At 33.1% G+C, this 18,675-nt stretch overlaps 1 protein-coding gene across 9 annotated transcripts; it reads right to left on the bottom strand.

Moving 5' to 3' along the window:
* Positions 1 to 73: 73 nt before the first annotated feature.
* Positions 74 to 5,649, bottom strand: LOC107842867. 9 transcript variants are annotated; one of them, XM_016686905.2, is made up of 4 exons: positions 5,380 to 5,649; positions 3,769 to 3,859; positions 686 to 3,132; positions 74 to 599 (listed from the first exon to the last, which is right to left on the bottom strand). In XM_016686905.2, the coding sequence occupies exons 3-4, from the start codon at positions 3,074 to 3,076 to the stop codon at positions 318 to 320; spliced, it is 2,673 nt and encodes an 890-aa protein (XP_016542391.2). In that variant the 5' UTR covers positions 3,077 to 3,132; positions 3,769 to 3,859; positions 5,380 to 5,649; the 3' UTR covers positions 74 to 317. The 9 variants fall into 9 exon arrangements, with proteins under 9 accessions (XP_016542391.2, XP_047252728.1, XP_016542390.2 ...); XM_047396772.1 differs by having other exon boundaries at positions 3,668 to 3,859; XM_016686904.2 differs by lacking the exon at positions 3,769 to 3,859.
* Between the last annotated feature and the right edge of the window lie 13,026 nt (positions 5,650 to 18,675).

Below are 18,675 nucleotides of genomic sequence, written 5' to 3' on the forward strand. Positions count from 1 at the left end.
GAAACCTCAATAACAGTACGACCATCAGCATTACCTTCGATAAAAACAAAGGAAATGAAATCCAGCCACTGTGTATTCAAGAGTTACTACTTTCTCTATAGCCTTTTCCACTGAGTTCATTCTATACCTTGCGGCATGACATTATTTCCTAAATATAAGAGAATTTACAGCTGATCAAAGACGTACAAAACGAGAGGTCGAAGATTAGACTTATTCGAACCACAGATTTTCAGTTTGCGCGATGCAAATAGGAAACATGTGATGCTCAACAAGCTAAAATTGTCTGCTTAAAGTGACATTCTTGTTTAATCAGTTTCTTAGATCCTTCCAACAGGCGAGGGGGGTGGAGATGACACATATCTTTGAGGGACTTGTCCTTGGACTGTGGTTGAAGCCTTAATCCCCCTCATGACATCTGAAGAAGCCTTCTGTCCTTGAGATCCAATTTCGAAGATGTCAGCTAGTTTATGACTAGTCAGGGCAGACACACAGATGGAGAATGCCTCTAACAAAGGAACTGATGAATCAAATTCGACAGAGTAAAGTCCATTCTTGAGTGGTGCCACACTGAAGATAGGCTTGCTCCTCCTATCTCCTCCCTGTGAAGAAGCATTGGTAACCAAATATTATGTAAGAATTATCAAGAGAAGTAGCAAACAAAGAGAAGTTTGATGCAAACAAGTACCTGAATCAAGAGGTTTAGAAAATCTTGGCTCCTGCAATTCTTGTCCTGTTCAAGTATCTTTAGCTTGCAACCGACATCCCACCCTCCACAATCACATAATCCACCAGATCTCCATCGTTCGAGCAATGAGGAAGGAGTTCCATCACTTGGCAAGCTATGTGTACCACCAGGAAGAATGACTAGAACATCACTATATGTTTCACAGGTTTCTGTGGGTAATTGCTGCATACCTTCTAGTTTATATTGACTTGAGTTCATAACGACAATGGCCGCAAGCTCTCTCTTTTGACAAGAATCAGGGACTTGCTTTTCCACCTGTCCACAATCAATGCTATACAAGACAGATTCCCTTTGCAGAGATATGCTTCTGTGGTCATGTACACTTGAGTTTTGAATTTCAGAACTAGAAATCTCCATCTGACCAATAATTTTATAACCAAAGCCAGCACTTTTCTCTTTTGGTCCATGGCTCATCCAACCCCCACTCTTCCTTTTAATTTCATGGACTGCATAGAAAGCATAAACCAAGCCACTTCCACCCTTCCCGGACGTTGGTAACTTCTTGACAGCTGCAGCAAGAATGCCACCATCATCGTCAACCACAAGTTTAAAGAATGGAACTCCATCCTTAAGAGAAAGCTGCAGAAGAGCCTGAAGGGTTGAGGGCTGATGCTTTTTCAAATGAATGTGTTTACTGTGGTTAGTGGGCAAAGTATTGCCATTTGAGTTTCCATTAGAAAGCGGAGATGTCTCAGCTGAATTAACACCCTTAGGCTTCAACAATGGATCTAGGAGTCTTCTCAAAGGAGATCTTCCTCTGATACCAGCATTTGGCTTCTCCCAATTACTGAGATCTGAACTGGAAGAAGCACCTGCTGGGCCAGACTTCGGGATGCTATTTGTACTATTCGGTGGTGGAACTGTCGAGGTCTCCTTGAAACTGAAACTTCTGCTCATTCGACTAAGACTGAAGCTAAACCTCTTATTAGGGGATGGATGTCTTCCCTTCACCACTGCCTGCTCTGCAGTGTCCAAATCTGCTCTCTGCGAGGTCCCAGCTTGGACTCTCAATTCTTCATCAGATTTATGGTGTTTAAGACAATTGACATCAAATGAAGAGCGATTAGCTATCCTCTCACTTTGACCTGGGGATGAGCATAAATCTGTTATTTCTTGAGAATTGGACAACTGGCGTTGCTTCACATGAGACTCCATATTCGTCGCAGAGCTGGCAGGCAGAGGACATGAATGTGGAACAGCAAGCAGTTCACCAGAGAAAGATGCCTGAGAAGAACAATCAGAAAATCCCATCCTCGTCACCTCAGCTGGTTGCTTATCAAAAGATGTTCTTGATTTAGGGAATTGAGAGGCCTCCCTACTTATTTTTGAACAATGTTTGGGAACCAAGAGAACAATATTCTTGGGTTCAGCAGCACAATTTTGGGAACTAAAGTTGACTTCATTGTCAAATTTGATCTCACTTTTACAATCTTGAACACTGTTTGTATGACTACAAGGAATGCTACCATTCTTAACTGGCATCCAGGACAAATCTTCTTCATCTGGTCTCATCTTTTGAACAGGATCAAGGTCCATGTATTTGCCAATATTTAGTTCGGAATTGCGTCTGCGAGGTGGCGTCTCCTTCCTAAGACGTTGTTTCTGCTTACCATGTTTTTTGGGCCACCGAGTAGTTTGTAAATCCTGGGTCTTCACAAATTCTGATTGGAATTGCTGGACAGGTTCTGCAAGCTTTTGTTCACAAGACCGAACACTCGGTGATAATGGCATTTGCTTTCTCTGAGAAGACATACCATGAGCAGTAGGAGGCCTTATAGCAACAAATGAAGAACTACCTGGGACAGGTTCTGCAAGCTTTTGTTCACAAGACCGGACACTCGATGGTAATGGCATTTGCTTTCTCTGAGAAGACATAGCATGAGCAGTAGGAGGCCTAATAGCAACAAATGAACTACCTGATAATGTTTTACGATGACCGCTTACAGGCATACGTTCATTATATTTCCATTTCTCCAGACGTTCCCAATCAAGGACTCCAAAATTCAAAGCCCTTCCTTGAATATTCTTTCCCTTCTCTGCATGCTGCAGATAACCTGGCAAACTGGACATGTACTTGACTAGCTCATCATCTTTATTTTCCTTACTCCCTAACCACGGGTTTTGGTGATCTCCGGAGGAGGTCGATTGTGAAACATTCTGATTGACCGTCTTGCTTGAGTCATGATGCCTGCTAATGTATGGTTTATTTTCTGTGCTTTCTACTTTATACTTGTCTTTGAACTTTGAACTTCGATTTTCTAGGGATGATTTGATCTCACTTGCAGCGCTGGAGCTTTCATGATGACGTCTAGTTTCTAGTCTGTGCCCCATGTTCAAACTTCAAATGGCATAAAATCTCAGGTTATACTCCTCCTTTACATTCTTTACTGCAAAGGGAAAAAAAGGTCTTAGAATAAAATTCAAAACAATGACATGCTACAACATCCATTACTCAATTTATCACTAGGAAAGGATTTGAATGATATGGCCAACCACAAGGACTTCTATAGAACACAACTGCACAAAAGAGTTGGAAGGACTAAGCAGACTATCAACACAAGAACTCCTAGACAAATATCCATCATACTTCTTGAACCAATATTGGAATCATTCAGGCCTACGAGAACAACAGACTCCTAGTGAGTCGGATGTTTGACAGAAAACCTTAGCTTTATCAAGAACACAGGTATTGTGCCAAGTAGCATAGTCATGATATGAACTGAATGCAGACCCCTGATAAAATTAGAAGTGTTAGCAGACCAATATACTATAAAATGCTTCAAATCAATGGTCAATATCTGTTTCTAGCAGTAAGCAATCAGTCATTCAGCTTCTTTAAAATAAGAAATTCGCCAACTATTGTAAGCAGATTGGCAAGTAATATGATTAATCAATTCCATATTCACAAAGCATGAATAGAACCTAAAGCAAACAGGACAACTGATGGGGATTTGCGGAAGTGCTAAGAGTAGTTGCGCTAGTGCAAAGCCTGAAATCTCATCATTCAAGTAAATGCTACCCACCAGCCTTCTGTGAAGATGAAAGACAACTTGTAACCAAATGAAGCTGTAGAATCACACTTTGATTCCTACATACTATACTTTCCAAGAAGTTCTGTACATAGATTGATAAACAATAAGAAGAATAAGAACAAGTGAGAAATAAAGAGTTTCATTCATATGGAGAACTTAACGACTACTAAAAACAGCCAAAAGCATTTGCTTGGGCAACCAAATAAGACATATTTTCTTCACAAGAAAAGCATGGCAGTAGGGAACCTGACAAAAGAGAAAAATCAAATCCTAACTGGACCAAAAAGTATCAAAAGCACCATCTTTTTTTCTGAGTCTTCAATCACAAGATTCTGTAACACATTAAACTTACAGATTGAACATGTCTCACCTAGCTGGACCCAAAGAACCATGAATCTATAATTCATTGTTCTACATTTCAATCCAACACAGGGAAAAAATAGTTTACTTGAAAAATCCTAATTTCTTAAACAAGATCTGAGAGCCAGTAATTACAAAAGTTAATAAAGTTGGATAAAATCAACCAAATCACAGATCCAGCTAAAGGGAGTTCACTCCAAAAAGTAAAAAGAGTTCAAACAATATCAAAGGCAAGATTTATGATACAAAAGGGCTCAAACAATATCGCATATTTTCAATAGAAAAAAAATTATCAATAGAAACCCCATTTCCACATTTTGAGTGGTAATAAAGAAAAGACAAAAAAATAAAGATAAAAATCAAGAAAGTGCAAGACCCATAAACCACAAACTTTCATTTTGAGTGGGTAAAAAGCAACGACAAATAAGAATCACAGACCAATAACACAATATTCATGGAAAATACCATTTCAAGATTTAGAGTGATAAAAAAAAAAAAAGGAAAAGACAAAACAAAAGATAAAAAATCAAGAAAATGCGTACCCATAACACCACAAAAAAAAAAAGATAAAAAATCAAGAAAATGCGTACCCATAACAACACAAAAAAATTCACTGGAAACCCCCATGTTCCAAGATTTTGAGTGGGTAAAAAGCAATGACAAAAAAGACTCAGTCCCCTAACACAATATTCATGGAAAACCCCATTTCAAGATTTAGAGGGATAATAAAGTAAAGACCAAAAGTAATTAAGCTATAATCAAGAAATGCAGACCCATAACACCACAAACTTTCATTTTTAAGAGGGTAAAAAAGGGTTCACAAGAAAATGAAGACCCATTACGCAATATTTATGGAAATCCCCAGCTTATTTCAAGATTTAGAGTGCTAAAAGAGTAAAAACAAAATAGAAAGCAAGATAGAAAATCAAGAAAATGCAAGACCCATAAAACCACAACATTCAAGTTCATGATTTAGAGTGGGTATAGAAGATTCACAAAAAATGCAGACCCATAACACAATCGTCATTCTTAAAAGAAAAAAATCCACCCCATTTCAAGATTTAGAGTTGATACCACAGAAAAGACAAAAAATAAAGAAAATGTAGAGCCATAACACCACAACATTCATTTTGAGCCGGTAAAGAAGATTCAAGAAAAATGCAGACCGATTTAGAGTGATAAAAAAAAAAGACAAAAAAGAAAATTAAAGGGTGGGAAATGCATAGAAATAAATGTACTTACAGTGAAGGCAAAGAAAGGAATAGGAATAGTAGCAGAACAGAGCAGAGAAGAAAGATAGAGTTCCAAAGGAAAATCTTCTTCGGAATGGCAAACGATGAAACGTTTTCTTGAAAACCGGAGGAAAAAGGGAAAAGTAGTACTATACTCCAAAGCTGATGATGAGTAGTGATATACGTATAGAGAGAGAGAGAAATCCCCCGCCAAAATATGCACTACAATACTCACTAATGATAATAATGATGATATAGAGGGAGACGTTTCGTTTTCAATCCGACGGTGGAAAGTTGAGTGGGGCCCAGGGGAGCTCCGAGTGTTCGTGTGGGTCCCTTAGGGATTGTTTGGTAGAGTGCACTGAAAAGTTAATGCATGTATTAGTTTAGTATCTTGTTTGGTATATCTTTTTACTTTATGTATAATTAATACTTGCATTAATTATATACTTTATTGTATATTGAGGTATGTATTACTAATACCTCAAAATCCATGACATTAGTGATGCAATGGATCTAATGCATGCATTAACATGCCTAACGACATTATTCTCTCGAAAAAAAATTCGCATCCTTTTCAACATATATATTGAGGGTATTATGTAAAAAAAAACTTTTTTTAGAAATTATATAATTCATGTTATTTTTAATACATCAAATCAAATATTGCATAAGAAAAATACAAACATAACTAATGCAAGCATAACTAACACAATCATAACTAACACAAGTATTGTTAATACAAACATTACTAATACACTATATTTTGTATTATTTTTATACATTCTATCAAGTGATCCCTTAGTGTTTTCTGGGCCTACTTATATTTCCTTCGTTTTATTTTAATTGGCCTAAAAATATTTATTTTAATTTATTTATACCTTTAATAAAATTAAAAAAATTTTATTATATTTATTTAATACTATTCTTAATATTAAATAACTAAATAAAATATATTTATTTAAATTTATATTTTTAAAATATAATTAATAAGAATAATTTGATAAAATAAATTTTTAATTAATATTTTTTTTAAAGAATATGTCAAGTGTATAAAGGTGAACTAATATAAAATGGAGTGAGTGTGACATGATTTCAACGTCTCCAATCCCTAGGCTCAGATTCCTCATATCACTCGGGCTGGGCTCCTCCTCCAAATTAATATTGCGTTTCGCATGAAATTTTTTTATTTTATTTTTTTTAAATTGTGTTTGATTATAAGAATTATTTTATTAAAATAAATTGAATAAATGTAAATAAGTAAATCTGTTTTTATCCTTTTTATTTTTATTTTTTTATAAAATTTTAAAAATAATTTTAATTTATATTTATGATCAAATCTAACATAAAATTATTATCTTCAATTTATCTTAAATTATTATTCCACAAAATGTTTGGTTATGAATTTTATTCTTTTAAATAAATTCTAAATGTTTTTTGTGTGATGAAACTTATGATCAATTAAATAAAATTATCTTAAAATGTCTTAAATATTTGTCAAAAGTCATACTCCACTCTAGTGCAATTTATGATTATGAGAATTCTCATCGGAATAATAATAACATGGAGAATTTTAAAAAATTTAAATTATAATTGCTTGATAAAAAAAAATTGAAAATAACAACCTCCTCTTGTTTCAAAAACCTCTTGTTACTCCAAGTTAAAAATTTTAACATATGATTTTTAATTTTTTTATTATTATTTTGATATAAAAATAAGTGTTTAAAAATATTTTTAAATTTTTTCTCAAAAATTACAATATTTATCGAAATCAAATTAAACATGCTCTTAAGCCGAGGGTTCAGTGAAAATATTTATAAAATCTACGCAAACTTTATTTTTCTCAAAAATTTCAATTTGTGAAATTATAGTGATTATGGCAGAAAGACAAAGTAGGCTACATACAATAAATTTTGTAATTGTTATAAATGTAGTGAATGTCTATTAAGATCTACTGTGATATCTATTAGGATTTGAAGCATCTATCTTTTACTCAGACGAAGAGTAAATTTTCTCTTTAAATAGAGGGGTTTTGTTCATTGTATTCTCAATCTTATGATCTTTCATCTCTTAAGAGAAATAAAGAAGTTTCCCTCTTATCTCTATTTATTCTTGTTATTCTTTCTTTATATTTCATAACATGCTATCAGCACGAGACTCTGTCAAACAAGATAAGATTATAAATCTAAAGGTAATTTCAAGGTTAGTAATTTATTATGTTATCTGTCTTTTGTTACTAATAATATAATTATTGTTGGATTTGAGAAAAAATAATTGGTTTGGAACCATTTATATTTTAAATTTATTCATCAAGAACAATATTATCAAAAGGAATGATAATATGTTGGGTTCAAATTCCATTGATTTATGCCTAAGACTCATTTATATGGAATAAGACGTTGAGTTTGAATCTCAATGCACCATATTGATGATATTATAATGGTTAAGGCAAAATAATGTGTTTTTGATGAAAAGTCATGAAACTTGTCCATTGAATATGCTCTATTCCAAGAAGTGAATGTGGTAGCAATATATGATAAGTCTGAAAGATGACAATTTGTTCCATTCTTAAAGTGAATGTGGTAGCAATATTGAGAAATTCTCTCTATCATATTTATACCTCGATTTGCTCTTGAAGTAGCAATATCATGAAAGAGGTTAAGCTATCATAATTTGATAGGTTTAAGGCACAATTATATTCCATTCCTGGGGAATGAGAACCTTATTAATGAAAGCGCGCACTTGATTGTGATAGTATCACAACTCACTTCCGAATGATACAGAATTACTGAGAAAAGTTATTTTGAAATCTACTTCTAAAGTAGTAATCTGAATTTTATTCATGTAATAGTAAATCTAAAATTTACTAAAGTAAAAAGACACATGTCATGGTGAACTTAGAGTTTGCTAGAATAAAAGTTCATAATTTGACATAAATGATTGCGACATCTCAAAGATGTGCATATTGAGTATTGAGCATATATTGAAGAATTAGAAAATTTTTTATTACTTTTAATGTTGGTTGTTCTCATGATAAGTTGGTTGAACCAACTAATTTTGGGATTGGATCCCTTAAATCTAAAAAATATAAAAGTGAATATGGGTCCGTTCACCTTTCATGTGATCTATTAAGATGCATCAATATAAGATGATCACATGTAAGTTTATTGTCAACCTGCAGTTTGATATTTATAAATTTGCTTGCTCAATAAAACTGAGTTAAGAATATAATTTTCAGATTGTGCAATCAAGATAATTATCTTGATGATAATGGTTTGACATTGAATGCCTTTGATAAATAGTGAAACCATTGCTAATGAGAACAAAGCTTTATGTGTTGGTCTGAAATATGATATATTGCATACAATAGCACTTTTATGTATTAGACCAATAAATTATGATTATTTCTTTCCTCTCAATTATTTTAAGGTCAGGAACCAACTATCTCGTCTAATAGTTTTGATATGCGGTATACGATTAATGAATATACCATGATGCACAAAGATGAAATCCTCAAAGAAGATAAAGGATGTATGTTAGTTTTCCTAACATAAGAGGGAGATTATAAGCAGCTATGAAATATTAGGAATTATCATCAGATCGCCATTCAAAAGATAATTCAAGTCAAATGCCGAATGCATATCATATTAAGTTGTAAGTGCTCCTATTTTGTATCCTTAAAGGACAAAGTCTATGCATGCATGAAACATGATAGACCAATCGGTTCCAAATGAAATAATCCTTGAAAAGGATAAGGAACAAATAATCATAATACGAAGGCAATGTGCTTTTGAAGAGTATACGACATAACACTTCATATAACCTTATAAAAGGTTCAGATACCTGAAAATAATGAAGTGATGAGATCTCAAAAAATGTTATGTCGCATTATGAACCGATAAAAAATGATATATCATTAACGATATCTTTGATACGATATTGGCGCAATATTGTAAAAGATTACGAGGATCTAAATCCTATGTTTATTTAAGCATGCTGACGTAGAAATATTTATCAAGTAACATGAAATGATGCATCTTGATAAGTGTAAAACTTATTTGATTTGCAGTCCAGACACTTGAAGATGTCACATATGACATGTTGAATATTGTCACTTGACAAAATTCATATGAAACTTTCTAAGGATTCAAAATGTTTAAAGCATATAAAAGTTTCTGGGAAACTTATTTTGAATCCTTATATTGTATAAGCTTATAGCTTGAAAATCATTAAAACTCTTGGAGAGTTTTCAAAAGCAATAAAATTATTTACCGAAATGCGAAACATACCGAATTGGATTGGTCCTGAAGTACCATATCTTAGTCCAATTGGTGTACTAATGTATCCTGCAAATACTACAAGGCCTGATATAGCCTTTTCAGTTAATTTGTTAGCAAGATATAATTCTACTCCTATTTGGAGATATCAAAATGACATCAAACACATGATTTTATTCTAAAGCCTGCATTCTTAATCTTGTTGGTTATGCTGATACTAGGTACTTATCTTACCCGTATAAAGTTCGATCTCAAATAAGCTATGTGTTCACATGTAGGGATACTGTCATATCTTGGAGATATTTAAATTAGTCTATCGTAGCCACTTTATCAAATCATGCTGAGATAATAGCTATCATGAAGCAAGCCGAGAATGTGTATGGTTAAAATCCATGATATATCTCATTCGAGAAAAATGTGGTTTAAAATATAACAATGTACCCACAGTTTTATACAGAGATAATGCAACATGCGTAGCACATCTTAATGGAGGATTTATAAAAAGAGATAGAACGAAGCACACTTCATTAAAGTTTTTCTACATACATGAGCTACAAAAGAATGGTGATATTAACGTGCAACAAATTCGTTCAAGTGACAATGTAGCTGATTTATTCACCAAGTCTCCTCCAATTTCAACTTTCAAGAAGATGGTGCACAAGATCGGGATGCAAAGGTTAAAGGATGATCTCATTAGGGGGAGTTAATACGCGTTGTACTCTTTTTTTCTTACGAGGTTTTGTCCCACTGGGTTTTCCTTATAAGGTTTTTAATGAGGCAGCCTATATGCGTATTGTTAGAGATGTGTACTATTTTTCCTTCACTAGAATTTTTTCCCATTGGGTTTTTTCTAGTAAGGTTTTAACAAGGCACATTGTCTGCTAATTAGACATTCAAGGGGGAGTGTTATAAGTATATTTACATTATAGTGAATGTCTATCAAGATCTACTTTGATATCTATTAGGATTTGAAGCATCTATCTTTTACTCAAAATAGGAGTAAATTTCCACTTTAAATAGAGGAGTTTTGTTCATTGTATTCTCAATCTTATGATCTCCCATCCCTCAAGAGAAATAAAGAAGTCTCCCTCTTCTCTCTCTATTTATTCTTGTTGTTCTTTATTTATATTTCATAACAGTAATTCAATTTTTTAAAAATCTTATACGTGACGAAAGCTTTAGTAAAATAGACTCGCACTCTTTTTAATGTTATTGTTGGTTTGTGAAGCTCTCCTTTCTCTGCTGTTTCAGAATGTAAACTCTTTTTTAGTGTTATTGTAAACACATGATTTTTTATCCTCCCTAAATTTTAACTTATTTATCAATATTAAATATTTATATTAGTTCGATATTATTTTTACTTTTATTTCATTTTTAATAAAAAAATTTATTTAAAAATAATTAAATAAATAAAGTCACATTTTGGAATATCTTATTTTTATTTTTGTTCTAAAACTAATATAAAAAAATTAAAAATATATTTTTCTTTTAAATTTTAATAAATAAGCTAGTAGTTTTAATACTACCTTAATTATGTTTATTTTTGGCTATTTATAAATTTTTATTATACAAAATATCATTATTTTTTTATTTAATTATTTTTTTATTTTTGTTTATTTTATTTATTTATTATTATTATTATTATTTTCTATCTTTTAATTAATTAATAATAATAATAATAATATAAAAATATAATAAATAAATTTTCAAATTTCTCCTTATCTGATATTTTTTAACTGTTCCTCCCAAGACACCCTATTTAAGGATTTTTATGTACGTACAATTCTACTCAGGCACAGATAGGAAAAAAAATAGACAAAAAAAAAGGAAAAATCAGAGAGGAATGTCAGTGAAATCACCAAACAAAAAGAAAATAGAGAGTGAGTATCAGTTAAAAAACATCAAACAAAATAGGGTGAAGTCGAATTTTGAGTTCCGTTCAAATTTTCGATGACAGTGTTCGAATTTTTGCTTTAGTTCATCAACAGGTTCCTATTCAATCTTATGTTATTTATTGTATAAATTTTATTAGGAACCGAAATATGAATGAAGTTGTTTAAATAATTTTCATATATTATTCAGGAACCGAAATATGAATGAAGTTGTTTAAATAATTTTCATATATTATTCAGTATGTGAGTTTGTAGTTTCATATATTATGCATATTGTCTTCCGTAAAAAGAATGATAGTACGCAGTAAAGCATCTAGTTCTGTATATGATGAAAAAATAGAGTAAAAAATATTATACAGTAATTTGCAGACTCATACACACTCTCATATATACATTCTCATATGCACATTGTTCACACAACACACTAATTCACACACTCATCATTCATTCGTATATTGCACATATCACACCAAAGATATACATACACATTCAATGTTACACATACCGATGGATGCACAGTAGGCAACAACACACAATAAAAGAAAATTGAAAGTGAAAATAGTGAATTAAAATGGACAGGAGATGGAAAAATCAGTAAAGATGAGAGAGAGATTGAAAAATAAGTTTGATGGAGAAAAAGAAAATTTGTTGATTTTTCTTTGAATTTTCTAGCGAGTTTCTCGCAAAAGATCCATCGGAAAACTCCAAATCTTGCCGGAAAACACATACACACACTGATTTTTACCCTCAACCAGTAACCGGTAAAACCCCCAAAATCGTCGGTCACCGCCATCTTTTTTGGCAAAACAGTCGCCGAAACCAATCAGGCCAGGTCCACCCTCGTCGAAAATGATGAATATCCACCGGAAATAAGTCAACCAGCGAGAGATCCAACTCGCCGGTGACCCCCCTATCTTTCCTTTTTTCGTCCCGATCAACGCCCCCTTCTATTTCCCGTCCGACGACCCATAGGCCGCACACACTGATCCACGCACATAGTACCACATACACAGAGTAAAACAATGGGGAATCAAAATGAACAAATTTCATTAATTATCCTTGAATTTTATTGGATGAAATTTGGTTTCTTAAAGATGATGTTGGTAATTTTGGGCGGTTTAGAAGTTGCACAATAACGTGTAAATGAGTAATTTTATAAAAGCAGAGTGGTTGCTGGCATATGTTTATCTTTAGGCATTAAAAAGTGATTTTTATTATTTTTATTCATTGCTAATAATAAAGTTTAATAATTATTTTTTTAAAATTAATTAATCGCTTTAATTGATTGTTGTTCAAGTATATTATTAAGATTAAATATTATTTGAAATAAATAAATTTGTACAAATTTACAAGAGATAAACTAACGCCTTTATCGTTAGGCAAATTTTAGACAATGTGTAACATTTTCATCTTAATTAAGAATGCGGTGCACACGTCTTTTTGAGACATTTTAAAATAATTCAAGGATGCAATAATGCACCTCGAAAAATATTAAATATTTTATCTAAATATTAATTTTTCACCAAATTAATACGAGAGTTTTAGACAGATTTTAGATAATAAAAATGAGCGAATCAAGACTTTCAAACATAATTTATTCAAATAGTTTAAGTCAATATAAGTCAATAAAAGCGATCGTACCAGAATCACAAAACTTGAGGGGTGCCTCACACCTTCCCCTTGGTCAACAGAATTCTTTACCCAATCTTCTATTTTCACAGGCCAAATAATCGTCATTTTTTATTATTAGGGATATAAAAAGGTGACTTGAAAAACCATAATTCAATTTCAAGTGGCAACTCTGTAAATAAAATAATCCTTATTCAAAATCGTCACTTTAATTGGAAAAATCCTTCGACTTCGACGCGACGCCTCAAGCGAAAAAAGGTTGTGACATCTCTGGCAACTCTGCTGGGGAATAACTAGAATTCAAGCTTTGGATATTGGCTTTTACTTGCCTGAATTATTTTTATATTGTGTTTGTTGGCTTAATATGCTACTTGTTGCTCATTTATCGCTTTGATATTGTTGAACTGTATTATAAACTGTCTTCTCTTGCGCATCCTTCTGAGTCTGTGAAATAGAATACAAGGAATGTAGCACATGCATCCTACTTTCTTTTTAAGATAGCCGGAGTGTCAAGGCATCTAGTGAAAGATTATAGTCACACATGTTAGGCAGGGTTCGGATCGGCAACGAAGGCGAAGTAGCACTGCTACCGAACAAGTTTTCCCTCCCGACTCGAGTGTCCTCTCGAGTAAGTCAGTCTAGACATCTATCCCTATTAGGCTAAACTTAGAAGAACCGAAACTCAGAATCTGGTTAATAGCCCTGAATCTTTAGGGATCATGAGGCTAAGTTTTTACAATTATATATATATATATATATATATATATCTTAACAGACCTGAACCTTTAGGGGTCTTGAGGCTGAATTTTGTACGACCTATATTTCAAGAACTACTCACACCTGATTCTCATCTTTAACGAGATACGTAGGCAGTCCTTCATGGATTCAGTGGTCTTAAAAAGAATTTGAACTCTCACACATTTGTTTTCTCCAAAATCAAAATAGTATTAAGGTGATTGGTTTGTGGCTAAGTTGACTTCTCATCCATGCAACAGAGTTTCAAAGAAAAGAGAAAAATGATCCGCAAAGAGGGTGTAGGTTCTGACAGTGAGGAAGAGCAGAATGAGTTGATTTCGCAAGAATTAGCATCAGTGGAAGAAAATAAGTTATTGAAACAACAAAAAGCTGATATTTATCGAGCTTGGTTAAATGAACAAGCCCCGCCTTTTTTAATCCCTGGACTTTTGAATACGAATGATCCGAATCCTGTTCAAGCTCAAACTGGCCATCCATTTTACCCACCTGGATTCGGCCCATATGCTAATATGTATGGCGTTGTTGCTACTTCTACCATGCGCCCACCAAATCCATCTGTCACAAATAACCTACTTTTCACTTATGTAGCACCAGCTATTGCGGGCCTTCAATCGACAGTACAGAGAAATATGGGAGAACTAAGTCATGATCTGTTGTATCTTTCTGAACTGACTTTCAAACCCCAGAATCCAAATTATCATGCTCATTAACACATTCTCTTATCATGGTGAAGAAGATTGTTAAGAATAAGGAACAAGAGCAGATGACTAATAAAGTAAGAAGCTTGGAGTAGAGTATGAGAAATATGCAAGGATTAGGAGGACCAAAAAATATTTCATACATGGATTTGTGTATGCTTCCTGATGTCAATTTGCCGTTAGGGTTCAAAATGCCAAAATTTGATAAGTACGAAGGTCGTGGCGATCCTGTGGCTCATTTAAAAAAGTTTTGCAATCAATTAAGGGGAGCAGAAGGAAAAGAAAAACTACTCATGTCTTACTTTGGAGAAAGCCTGGCAAGGATAGCTTCTAATTGGTTTATTGACCAAGACATTTCTTGTTGGCAAGTGTGGGATGACATGACTCGAGATTTTATTTAGTAATTTCAATATAATATTGAGATAGTGTCAGATTGCACCACACTTGCCAACATAAGAAAAAAGACAACTGAAAGTTTTCGAGAATATGCTATCAGATGGAGAGAGCAGGATGCAAGAGTCAAACCATCAATAAAGGAGTCTGAAATGATTGATATCTTTTTACAGGCACAAGAACCTAATTATTTCCAGCATTTGCTTTCTACTAGTGGAAGCACATTTATTGAGGCCATTAAAGTTGAAGAGATAGTAGAGAATAGAATTAAGTCCAAAAAGATTATCAACCAGACCGCTTTGAAAACAACAACACAAGCAATTCAAAGTGGTTCAGGAAGCTTTTGTGGAAATAAAAGAAAAGAGGTGCGTGTCACCCTTACGTACAATCTCAATTCCATATTTATGTCCAAGACTCATATAACCATCCATGACACTACGTTCCTCCAGAAAACTCATTATATTCCATTCCATCTCCTCAGTATTCTATCTATAATGCACAATTATATGTTCGGTCTCCTTCTTTCCCGCATGGCGTGCACCAATCCCTCAGAATCATCCTCCAATTCCACAAACATACCCAAACCCCTCCAAACTCGATTTTTGCTCCATGCCAAACAATTAAAAGAGGCAGAATCTAAGGGATAGTTTCACACCAATTGGAGAATCATATACGAGCTTATTCCATAAATTGAGAAAAAATGACATGATCACTCTTCTTCTTGGGTACACCTCTGACCCATATTCAAGAACTTTGATCCTAATGTACGATGTGTATATAATTATGATGTTTAGGGTCATTGTACTGAAGATTTTCGTGCTTTGAAAAGAGAAATAGAAAGAATGATTCAAAATAAATTGATTATGGTGCAGGACGTTGACAGTGTTGAAGGCTCTAGTCATGCTGATGTACGAACTAACTAAGATTTCAAGCTCAACAATTGAGAAGTCACTCCTCCCCTTACTAAAAAGAATTTGTGGAAGCTTATTTTTGTTTTTTCTTTCTGTTATCCGAATTATTTAAGGATTGTAGTTCGGAGTCTATCTTGCCTTTTCTATATGTCATTTATGTTGAAACTCGATCATCTTTTCTTTTAACAAAATGTAGTGTCCCTTTTATTTATTTACTTATTTTTATTTATTTTTATTCTATTTTATTTTACTTTATTTTAATATATATATTATTTGTTCATCTTTTTTTTCTTTACATAGTTTTTTTATGTGGATTCTAGTGATATGATATGCATGCTGAATTTTCACCGGATCTTATAATTTAATCTAATCCTGAAACACTTGACCAAGAAGATAGAGTTGAAAGAGAAAAAAACATGTAAGTAAATAAGTAAGGTGTTGAGATGTTTGATGACCGAGTTAAAGCCTTACTTGAATGGATTGAAGCAATCGCTTTGTGAATCAAATGACCTGGTCATCAATAAGAAGGTCCATCTCAAATACTTTAAATGGGAGCGATCAGATGATATATAGTCTCCACTATCAAGAGAATCAAAAGAAAGTTAGCTTCAAAAACGCATGAGTTTTCTAATGGGAGAAATGTAGAAGACAATTTGACCTTTATGTTTGACAAGTGCACAAGAAGTAGTGACATAGGTGCTTAGTCATGGTCAATGTTAAAATGATATGTATAAACTTCATGTTCCACTCCCAGATCGCATATTTATGTACTTGCATTTTCAAGGATTGATGTGACGAAGGTATTTTCTTCTGCTATCTAAATGTTGTGTCATCCTTTGTTACCCCGTTTGAGCGTAGTTTTATTTTTTTTCATACACCTCTTTTAAAATAAAAATAGATTCTGAAAAAAAAAAAAAGTAAGAAAAAGAAAAATGTCAGGAAAAAGGAAATAGAATCAGCAAAAATCTCAAAAAAAAAGTCAAGAAAAAGGAAAAAAGAGTCCAACAAAAGAAAAAAAATCAAACAAAAGAACAACATACCTGAACTACGTTTGACCTGATTCTTCCGATGACAAGATACGTAGACAACCCTATTCTGGTGTTTGGTCTAACCAAATAAAAATCTAAGTTACCCAGTATAAAATAAAACCGGGGCAAAAGTTATTTTCTTTATGAGTCGATTTCAAAAGTTGTAAATCTCACCCGATATTATGTATATTTTTTAGCCTCATGCCGCTCTTTCTTTCTAACCCTTTTCAAAAGTTAAGTTACAACCAAAGAAAGACCTTCTGATCAATCTTTGAGAATGTCAAGGCAAAACATGTTTGAGTGCACGATGTTTCATACTTTAGGCATCGTTTTTGTTTAAAAAAAAAGAAAAAAAAAGAATGAAAATGAGAAGTCTTATCGGTGAAAACCTTTTTGGGCACCATAAGGCGACGGTGAACTAAGAAAGAAATGAAAATGAGATCGTTTCATTGGCAAAAACCCATTGAGGTGTCACTAGCCGAAGGAGGATTGTGATCTAGAGGGAACATGTTCAAAAATGGCTCCATTTTAAATTCAATAAGTGGGTAAAAGTTTAAAATGATTAGTATGTGTAGAAGTGGTTGTGTAATTCAAAATGCATGTCATAATCACAATAATCACCTACCACACCATATAAGTTTTCATTTTTGACGTTTTTGAAAAGAGACATCTATTGTCTTTTTCTTTTCTTTTTATTATTTTTTTTTATCTTGTGTCTTTATCGTCGAATGGAAATCAATATCGTCATCTTTTATGAATTTGGAGTCAAATTTATGTCAAGATAAGTGAGAAAGAACTTCAAAACTTGATACCAACTCCCTCAATTGCATAAAGCATGACAAAGGGTTGATACACCAAGTTAACATACTTTAAAATAAAGTAAGATATTCAAGAATGCTTGTCACCCGACAGTTTTTGGACTCATAAAAGTATAAGAGGTGTATTTGAAGATTTAACCTAGAGGCATCATGTAAGAGAAATATGATTTAAGTCAAAAGGTTTAGTAGTCAAAATTTGAGGTCAATACTACAACAAGTCAACAATACCTATCAATGATTTGCAATGGAGCTGAGCATGACAAGTGCAAGAGATCGCCTTAGTGACCAAATTTTATAAATCAACCACCGTGTTTTTAAATTAAAAAGTTTTCTCTATATGAAATAAAAACATGTTACCTTCAAATCAAGGGCTTCAAAGTCTAAGTATCAAAAGATGCAATTCCTCACTTTTGCAAATGCAAGAGGCAATATTGCTACACATGTTTAATAATCACAATCATGGTGAAAACTCATCATTATTTACACCTAGGAAACGCACTTCCTAGTCTGGATAATTCAAGTTTTATTTGTTAAGGAATACACTTCCTAACTTGAGTCATAATTTCTAGAAGACGCACTTTCTAGTTGAGTCATTTCATTTAACTCCTAGGAGACGCACTTCCTAGTCTGAATAATTCAAGTTTCATTTGTTAGGTGATGCACTTCCTAACTTGAGCCATAATTTCTATAAGACGCACTTTCTAGTTAAGTGATTTCATTTAACTCCTAGGATACGCACTTCCTAGTCTGGATAATTCATGTTTCATTTGTTAGGTGATGCACTTCCTAACTTGAGCCATCATTTCTAGAAGACGCACTTTCTAGTTGAGTCATTTCATTTAACTCCTAGGAGACGCACTTCCTAATCTGGATAATTCAAGTTTCATTTGTTAGGTGATGCACT

Source organism: Capsicum annuum, chromosome 9, assembly GCF_002878395.1.
Source record: "Capsicum annuum cultivar UCD-10X-F1 chromosome 9, UCD10Xv1.1, whole genome shotgun sequence".
Taxonomy (NCBI): Eukaryota; Viridiplantae; Streptophyta; class Magnoliopsida; order Solanales; family Solanaceae; genus Capsicum; species Capsicum annuum.

Coding starts and splice junctions, on each gene's coding strand:
- LOC107842867 (XM_016686904.2), bottom strand. CDS start 3,076: ATGGGGCACAGACTAGAAACTAGACGTCATCATGAAAGCTCCAGCGCT. Junction 600..685: donor TTCTAAACCTCTTGATTCAG/GTACTTGTTTGC, acceptor GCTTCTTCACAG/GGAGGAGATAGGAGGAGCAA.